Source organism: Nesoenas mayeri (genome assembly GCF_963082525.1).
Source record: "Nesoenas mayeri genome assembly, chromosome: 3".
NCBI lineage: Eukaryota > Metazoa > Chordata > Aves > Columbiformes > Columbidae > Nesoenas > Nesoenas mayeri.
In genome coordinates, this window is record NC_137544.1 from 73,363,781 (window position 1) to 73,373,333 (window position 9,553).

The following is a 9,553-nucleotide window of genomic DNA, read 5'->3' on the forward strand; positions in this document are numbered from 1 at the left end:
AGCAGGAGCCACTTGTGAAACTGTGCCACAGAAGGTCAACAGATTGTAGGTTCAGCATGTCTTTCCCACCACCCCCTACAAACTGGAAATAAAGCCATTACGTTTACTTAAGAATCTTTATTTTTTTTTCCAGTTTAAATTATAATTCCTAAATACAAGTTAAAAAAACTCAGAATGAAATATGTTGCTAACTTCTACAAAATAGTCTAAATAATAATGCACTTACATCATTTACACATTTTACTTTCACAATAAAATAGGAGCGCTTAGATCAATATTTACATATTGACAGAGAACACGGTCATGCAGCCATCTGCTTCTGGTGCTGTCTCCTGCTGGAGAGTCTCCGAGAAACCACAGCCTGCAGTTGCACACAAATCCTTCTGCAGGGAGAAAGCCCTGCCAAAGTCTTTCCAGGTGCAGAGACGTGCCCGTAGGGTGCCAGAGAAACCAAAATGGTGGCAAATATTTGCTTTTCATCCTAAAGCTGCCACTGTAGCACACGAGCACACATCGATGAGATGTATAAGGAATTCCCTGATACAGAATTTTGCTTTGCTATATTAGGCACTTCAATATAAAAGTTCTTTAATATGGCTTATGCAAAACAATTGGCAAGTACATATCCCAAGGAAAGTGAGAGTCAGTGAGAAAAGAGACGTGCAAGAATAATGTTTTGGCTTAGCCTGCATCAGAAATGTAGATCATATTACTTAATATCAGTCCTGAACGAAGTGTTTTATCAGGACCTGATCTTTCCAGCAAGTCAAGCAGACAGCGTATTTTAAAGCTTAGTATATCTGCACTTTTCCCCAAAATTTATGGTAAATAGAGCTTTCACTCTTACAATAAGTTAAATACTTACATCCAATGCTGTTCAATGTGCCATTGGGTGACATATCCCATATATGATTGTCTTAAAAGAGTACACCATAGGTTGAGGGATTATTTACATATCTTAACATGTAGAAAATAAAGTTGTAATTTACCAAATAATAAATATAGATCAACAGAGTACAATATTGAAATAAAATAAATTAGGATGATTCTCCAGGTTTTGAATTCCCTCCCTTAAGGCCTGAGCCAGAGACCATTAAAAAAAACAGTGATGTTTTTCCAATGGCTCCAAAAGGTTTTGGATAAGGCTCCTTATTAAGACACTGGCTGTTTGAAGTGCATTGCTTACCCAAGCTGACAGGTATTGAAATCTATATGATCAAACAGCAAAACTTACCTCTAAAGGAGTCTTTGGGGTAAAACGAAATAGACCAAACATTAATACCGCATTTATTAGTTCTTGCAGATTGTCTCAACATTAATTCAGCAGCAAGGAAATAAGCATACATTAAGAACACAACGTATTTGTGAGGCAAATACGTGTTAGTGCACATGATTTTCCAAAAACTTCACTGCTCAGCTACATTTGTGCATATTTCAGAACGCTTCTAACTAGACGGTTAATAAAACTTTTCATGACTACAGCTAAGTTTGCCATAAAAAAAACCCCAAAAACTGAAAAACTAGGAGTAACTCACTCAAGAAAGTTGTCCAGATAAGAACAACACCAAACTTCAGGTCTGTGAACACTGAGAAATTTTGAAACTAAGTCAAAGTTTTAAAACTTAGGTCTACCAAAATTAATAATTAAAAAAAAAAACCCCACAAAACAAAACAAAAAACAAACAAACAAAAAACTTAAAAGCAGTGAATCTGCTCTCAGAATTGCACACTCACCGGGTTTGTAAACTCTACATGAAGTCAGTGATGCACTGTTCACTGTAAGAGGTATAATGTAGATGCTCTACAAAGCAGTGCAGATGCTTTGTCTGTAATTTACTTCATGTGTCCTTTTTTCTCTTCCTTGAGGATTAATCACTTAAAGTAACTCAGTAGCTACAAAGTCTGTCTTATAGGGAAAGGTCTGGGTTTACATGGAAGGGGGGGTGACGGGCGTCCACGTGGATGCGAGCCTGGCGTGTGCGGAGGCATCGTACTGGCTGTCGGGAAGGTCCGTGTGTGCCCCCCCATCGTACAGGGGGGAGGCAGAGGAGGCAGCAGGAACCGGGTGTGGAAGGGCGGTGTAGTGTGCTGGAGAGCCACGTAAAAATTGGGAGCTGAGGCCGTTGGATATCCCACTTGACTGAGACACCGGTGTGATGGTGTTGTTACTCACAGACCATAAGTTGGGATACTGACTGAAAGGGGGAAAAGGATAAATAAAATAGGTTATTAATGACTTTGGTCCCTGCTGGCAGGTGCTCAGGTCACAACACACCTCCAAAGCTGGGTTCATTTGCTGGAGACAGCGAATTTCTTTAGGAATCTTTCAGCCATTGCAGGGTACGAAGGATGTCCAGGCAGGAGGTCTTGTTCACCCTGTTTTTCCAACAGCAGGTTCCAGCACTGGGTATGCTAGCAAATTTTAAGCCAAACTGAGGAATGAACAGGCTGGTCTGAAAAATGCAGAGGTTTGAGAGCTGATTCCTGAGCCATGCCATACCCTTTTCTCAGGGGAAAGCCACATGATGGAGGTGGCTGGACACAGCAGCTGATGGACCCAGACAGGTTTGAATCCATTGCCATGAGTCTGTAAAAGCCCTAATTCCCCTTGAGTGCCTCTGTAGTCAGAAATGGACAGATGCCTCCAGACGGCAATTCAGCCCTTCTAGGACTTTGTTCATCATCTCATGTTAAGCTAGATTGATGGTAGTAGATTCCACAAATACTACAGAAAGGGCTGCTTAAAAGGAAAAAAACCCTTCTCAGGACACTAGAGCCTCCACACCCTCTTCTGGGTATGTGTGTATGTATACACATATGTATAAACACACACACGAATTAAAATAAACAAGCTGATTCAAGAGAAACACTATAATTTCAGCCCTGCTGTGTAACACTACATAGCACTTTCTACCTATTGATCCCAAGCAATTTAACAAAAAATAATATTCTCCTTACTTTCAAACAAGGACTTAGACAAAAGGGATGGCAGAAAAGCCTTTCTTCAGGCCCCACAGTTCCAATTCTACTGGTTTTATGTACTGGACAACTGTTAGTGCAGCAACTGAAACTCAGTGGACTTTGCAAATTTCCCAGTATGGATCCTGGGGGCCAGACATGGAAAGAAGTGCCAGGAGGACTTTTTTACTTTATAAACATATGTTAAGGACTAAACTTACATTCAGTGATACAGTTATTTTATCCTGTGTAGTAGTACATACTCTGATTAATAGCTAAGTGTCTACGTGCATGGTTCAAATAAAAATGCTTTTCACAAACAGAGCGGTAGATCTGAATTGCCAAGAAAGATGTCCAAATCTCATCCCCCTGTTCTTAATAGCAAAGATTTTACCACTTTATTTGTATTTCTTCAAATTTGCAAGTTTAGCTCCAAGGGACTGACTGTAAACTAAATCTCTGCTAAAGGATCCAAAACTTTGAGATAAAAAAAAGTACAAGAAAAGATACTTTTATATGATCACAAAATGGGAAAGGTTTTCACAGAGTACATAATCCCAAGCTATGGTGGCTTCTGTGGCAATGCTCAAGTAAAGAATTACAGCTCCAACCACTTGCTCCTTTCTCCACATTATGGTTCACTGCCCATTCATTTGTAGCAGAACAAGGGTTTGTGGAGATGGATGAGAAAGTGACCGGCTAAATGCAATAGATCAAAACTGAACTTTTTAAACACCATTTTGCTTTTAATCAAAACAGAGATGAAGCTTAAAAGTGAATCTTCAAACTCAATGGATGTTTGTCTAAGTGATTTGCAGTCCTTCATATATCAGATATTGCTATCACAAGCATCTACATTGCCAAATCCAAACCACAAAAATATAGTTTTTATCTGCTTCTTCAATATTTTTATTGTAAATAGTGCTTCTCAGTGACACCACCCCATCCCAAATAGCCATTGAGTCACACATGGCCATAGGGATTTCTAATTTGCTGGTTAACTCTTTGCCTCCTTTTTCAGCCTTCTCTTCCTAGAAAGTATCAATGTACCAGTTTGAGGGCTGCTGAGGGATGGACTCCTACCTGGAGCTGGTAGCTGTGCCAGTGCTGTGACTCATGGGCAGCATCGTCGTGTGTGTGGGAAGTCCTAGAGAAGACCAGTTGTCATGGGACTGCAGCATGGAAAGGCAGGCAGAGGAGTTATCGGTATAGGCTGCTGAGAAAACAAGCAGGCACTTAAAAACGCTAGAATCAGAACAAATGACAATCTTGTATTCAAATGCAATGTACAGCTTTAAATGACCCTCCCCACTACTGCCTTGTAAAAAACCAAACTTGACACACACAGGAAAGTGAAGTCAGCTACCAGTTGTGTCAATTTTAAAACTTCACTGGCATGCCCCTCCTGATGTGTTGTTTTGTTCAACTTACAATTCCAAAGTCTTATTTCTATGAAGCATCTGTAGCCAAAAAGCCGTCCTCAAACCAGCTGCTTATTCAGCTCACGCTTCTTCATTCAGTCAGAGGGAAGAGATATGCTCCTTATGTACACTATCCCAATCACTCCTCCAGCACCTTCTTTATCTCCGACTTCTACATTAGCAATAATAGTTTGACAGCCCCAGATAATAAGCTTATCACTCAACCACACATCCCAGTTTTGAGCTGAGCGTGCCATTATAAGCTCTAAAATCTGCCTTAGGCACCATGAGAACTGCGGTTTAAAGTACTACCAAAGCTGGCTGGTCAACATGGCAGAGGCACTGGGAAGCTGTAAATGGAATTCCATACAAGCATCCATAACCAGAAAGAAGTTACCAGAAGATAGCTAAAGGAAGAAGAAGATGTTCCTTGTTAAGGACTGGGGAACAGGGAGGAACACCAGAGATGTTCTGTTCTTTTATTCCATTTTAAGTCATAAAACTTGCATAATATTTCCAAGACACAAGTAAAGTCCACAGAAAGCTAGTTTTCTGCTTTAAAATGAACTGCAAAGCACCATACAAGATTGACCAGGCTGCCTCTGGAAGCCTGTGTATTACTTCACAATTCAAGCTATTAAATATTTTTTTTAAATGGAAACCTTCAATATCCATACATGCTGAAGAGCAAAAACTTTTAACAAGAGAAAGAAAGAGAAAGTGAAAGAGAGCTAATAATGTATTTTTTTAAAATCGCTGTTAAAAATGCATTTCTCTCCACTCCCTTAACTTGGCTATTTCTGAGCACCAATTCTGACACATTCATTGAGAACAACCTTAATGCACTAGTGTTAAGTACAGCAACAGGCAAGTATAACTGTGAGAACAAGGCCCTCATTTATTATATATTAATAACAAGTGACACTATTAATAGAATTGGACATATAATTAATTTCATCGTATTACCTATAACTAATCATTAATATCCTCACTTTAAAACTTAACTTTAAAAAGAGTCAAAATAATTTTAACCTCATTTGGTCACAAGAATTCAAGAGCTCAAGACAAAACTCACACAATATAATATAATCAATTAGAAGGAGACAGTTCTACACACCTTCAGTTTTTCCATCATAAAGAGACTGAGGATATGTACTCATCATCCCTATTTCTTCGCAAAGCTGGCTCCATGCCCTCTGTGCCAACTGAGCTAGATAGCAACCACAATTTCTGTGGCATCACTCAAGACACACGCCACTCAAGACTCACATCCCTCGGCTCATTCCCCTTCTTTTTACAGAGCTTTTTACAGAGTCAGACTTACTTGGTGAGTTGTTTCTGTGGGTGTAGGGGCTGGGGTATGGGGCAGGACGGTGGTTCCTCAGCGATGAGTACCTTTCACAGCTGTGAGCAGGGGAGAGTGACAGAGGGGCTCCGAACTGAGGGTGAGGATTGGCAGGTGGGCACAGAGTCCCAGTCCCAGGAATAAGCCAGCTACCTACTGTGAAAAAGCAAAAGGTTTGTAAGATGGGTACAAGATGCGGCCAGGCAGGGAAAGAATCACAAACCAAGATACATAATTGATAAATGAGGAAATCAACACTCGGGAAAGGAAGCAAGAGTTTCAGCATGGCTGAAAAGTCAAGATATATACAACTTTCTTGAATGAATAAAATGAAAGTTAGAAAACAGCTTAGAAGAAGCTCTATGTCAAGCTAACATTTTTAAACTTATCAATTAATTACAATCGCAATAAGGAAACACTGAAATGGTTAAACTCTTCCTTGCACAGGTAGTGTTTGCTCAGTAATCATTAGTGTTATCTTCAGTTTTAAATTGCTCTTTGGTGGTCTCAATCTACAGGTACATTCTGAGATTTCTCAGATCGCTAAGAAGTAGTATTTTCACTAAAACAAAATAATTCCTACTGCAACTCAGCTTTCTCTCTTAATAGGCTGCAAACATTTTTTTGCAATAATCTGTTAAAACAGAAATCATTAAAACACAAATACTTTTTATTCATCTAAACCAACTTTTTAAGCAAATATCCCTAATTTTCTTAAAGTACTTAAAACACAAGTACCATTTCAATAATTTTCTGCAGTATTTTGAAGTAAACTTTTGTCTCCATACCCATATGCATATTGCTGTCCTTGTATACAAAAGCAGCTGTCTTTTTGGACATGAAGGTAACTGCAAGGTTCTGTCAAATAATTTTGAATGTAATACAGATGTCTTAATCACACACACATAGATCATAACGTTTATACAAACATAAACCTGCATGAACCACCATCATAAAGATCAGTAATATTATTCTCCCTATGAACTACACAACCCAGCCAGCAAACACCACTCTCAAAGTTTTGCTTAACATAACAGATGAGATGGAAGAAATCAAAGTTAAGTTCATGACACAGAACGAAAGGAAACATACACTGCGAATATCCAGACTGCTGGTTATCTCCCACTTCCTCCATCATGTCTTTGTGATCACTTCTATAAAAGAAACCATGTTGTATTAGTTAAGAATATACTTTTACAAATCTCTGTAAAAAAACCACACTTTAGAACAGAGTTAAGAGCTCTCACCTTTCTTTTGCATCAAGAAAGGCCTTTGCAAATGGATTGTATTTGATTTTTAAAGCTGTGATCTAAAAACAACAACAAATATCTTTATTTGCAAGTATCAACATCCATTATCATACAAATATTAGGATTCAAATTAGGACTATCCATTGAAGTCAGCAAAATGGCAGATTTTTGAAGAAATAAGATTAGTCCTGTGAAACCAATTTACAAAAATCAATTAAACATCCTGTAAGTTCTGAAGTCTTAGCAGATTGCTAGGAATTAGCCCATCTGCCAAATTCTAAGAGACTGGATTGCTTGGGAAACAGCTAAGAATGTTAGTACAGTAAAGAGTTACAAAATGCTTCACATCCAAGCCGGAGCAGAATGAGTATCAAAAACATCTCAAAGATTGGTAATTTACGGATTCATTAAACATCGATACTCATTTTGGCTATCAGAGAAAGACTAGTTTTGAAAATGGCACATCCAGTTATTTCACTATTTAACTGACAATGACAACTGTATTTCTTACCATACTTGTTTGCACCACTGAATATTTTAAGAATTACTCCCTTGCAAAATTTGCAGTACATATTGAGACAAACAGTGATCAGATTGTGTTATTATATGTGCACAGGCCTTTCGCACACATTAAATTAATTTTTTACATTTAGCTTCAAACAGAGCACAGGAAGAACTGAAAAATGTGAAAAGAGATCCATTATTCTGCTCTGCAACATGCACTTTGCCACTTGAAACCTCCTGGTACTTGCATCCTTTCTTCCCCGCTGTGCATACCTCCTCATTCTGGTAGGCCGTCACAGCTATAAACTGAGTCTCTGGGAAGGAATGGCTGGTGATCATCCGCTGTGGGCCACCCACTCGCACTATATGAATCCTTGGCTCATACTTGTGCAGAGAGTTCAACATGATCTGTGAGCAAACAGACAGAGCAGTGACAGAACGAGGGCAGATGCTGACAGGCACAGAAAACATTGAGGTTTTAAAGGATCTAACGATCCATCTTTCCAGCAGAGAAGAGGCCACAGGTACAGATAAACCCTAAAAGTGAAGCTGTAAGAAAAGGAACACTGTAATCAGACACCCCAACTTTTTGCCTAGTTATCCACATCCCTGTTACTTAACAGGATAGCTTGCGTAGTGGCAAACAGGTGGCAATAAGTAGCCAGAAAGATGCACCAACAACACCGCTTGCGCTATTCAGACCAGATAGACATTTAAAAAAAAATAAGGTCAAAACATCAGGGCACCCATCCTGTGCCGAAAGACCACTTCTGCTGGAAAAGCGCAGTTCAGGGCAGTGGGAAAGAGGCGGGGGGGAAGAAAAAGTGCAACCCACCCCAGCACTTCTGATAGCAGCGATATAAAAAGGAACATGAAGGAGGGCGTAAGCGGTGGCCCGGCCGGACCCCTGCCACCCCACAGGCCGGATCGGTCCAGTCCTGTCCCTTTGAGCGGGTGAGGGCGGCCCGGAGCCGGTGCCGGTCCTGGTGCTTACCTGCCCGCCGCCGTTAAGCTTGTTGGTGAGTTTGACTTTGCTGAAGGAGACGGGCGCCTTCATCCAGTGCGCGCCGAAGTTGGGCGAGTCGGGGTGGATGTAGACGCAGCTGGGCGCCTGCGGCTCCGGCTTCCCGCCCAGCACCCACTCCCCGTTCACGTACTTCCAGCGGTGCCCGTCGGCCGCCACGAAGTCCAGCAGGAAGGAGTACATGGCGTTGGGGTCCAGCCCCGACACGCTCACCTTCAGCACCGGGAACATCCTCCTGCGGGGCGACACGGAGGCGCGAGGCACGGCGGGGGGCAGCCCCCGGCCCCCCCGGGCTCAGCGGGGCGACCGCCGCCGCCGGGACCCCTGGACCCCCCGCCCCCGCGGGGGATGTGCGTGGGCCGGGGGCGAAGGCGGCAGGAGGGCGCGGGGCCCGCGTCACCCCTACCTGCCGTTTTTGGTGACGATCATCTCGTTGGTGAGCTCCTTGAAGCGCAGCCACAGGTCGCTGTCCTCCAGCGTGACCCGCAGCTCCCGCTCCGTGGGGTCTCCCTTCTCGCTGCCCGCCTGCAGCTCGCTCTCCACGGCGCTCAGCAGGTGATCCACGCGGTACTGCAGGGGCTTGCCCGCGCCCTCCGCCCCGGGGGAGCTCATCCTGGCCCCGCACCCGCCCAGCGGGGCAGCCGCCCTGGCAGAGCCCCGAGCGGCGGGGCCGGAGCTGACTCCACTTGACCTCCGCGGCCCCAGCAAGCAGAAGCGGGGAAGGGGCCGCTGTTATACCCCGTCATAAACACCCCCCCCGGTGACATCACAATGCCGGCGGGGGGGCCTCGCTGATTGGCGGACGGCCGCTTTGATCTCTCCGACCGGCCTTTCCGATTGGCTGCCCGCGGCCATATCACAACGGTGCCCGGGGAAGCCTGTGATGTTAATTGCAGCCCGCGGGATTAAACGCGGCTATTTTATGTAAATCTGCCCCCAAATGTTTGCACCTCTATCAAAGCCGCCGGGGCCGGGGCTCCGGCAGCCGCGGAGGAAATGGCCCATCTCGGCAACAGCCTCATAACCTGCGTACGGCACCCTCCCGCCTCCC

General features: G+C 43.1%; 1 protein-coding gene across 4 annotated transcripts; it reads right to left on the reverse strand.

The window, feature by feature from the left end:
* Positions 1 to 1,927: 1,927 nt before the first annotated feature.
* Positions 1,928 to 9,114, reverse strand: TBXT (T-box transcription factor T; the record flags this gene model as incomplete). 4 transcript variants are annotated; one of them, XM_080341737.1, is made up of 8 exons in its annotated part: positions 1,928 to 2,195; positions 4,042 to 4,171; positions 5,704 to 5,877; positions 6,817 to 6,878; positions 6,972 to 7,033; positions 7,752 to 7,886; positions 8,473 to 8,737; positions 8,909 to 9,114. In XM_080341737.1, 8 exons carry the CDS (start codon positions 9,112 to 9,114, stop codon positions 1,928 to 1,930), a joined length of 1,302 nt encoding a protein of 433 aa, XP_080197863.1. The 4 variants fall into 4 exon arrangements, with proteins under 4 accessions (XP_080197863.1, XP_080197862.1, XP_080197861.1 ...); XM_080341736.1 differs by having other exon boundaries at positions 5,704 to 5,880; XM_080341735.1 differs by having other exon boundaries at positions 4,042 to 4,174; positions 5,704 to 5,880.
* Positions 9,115 to 9,553: the final 439 nt, after the last annotated feature.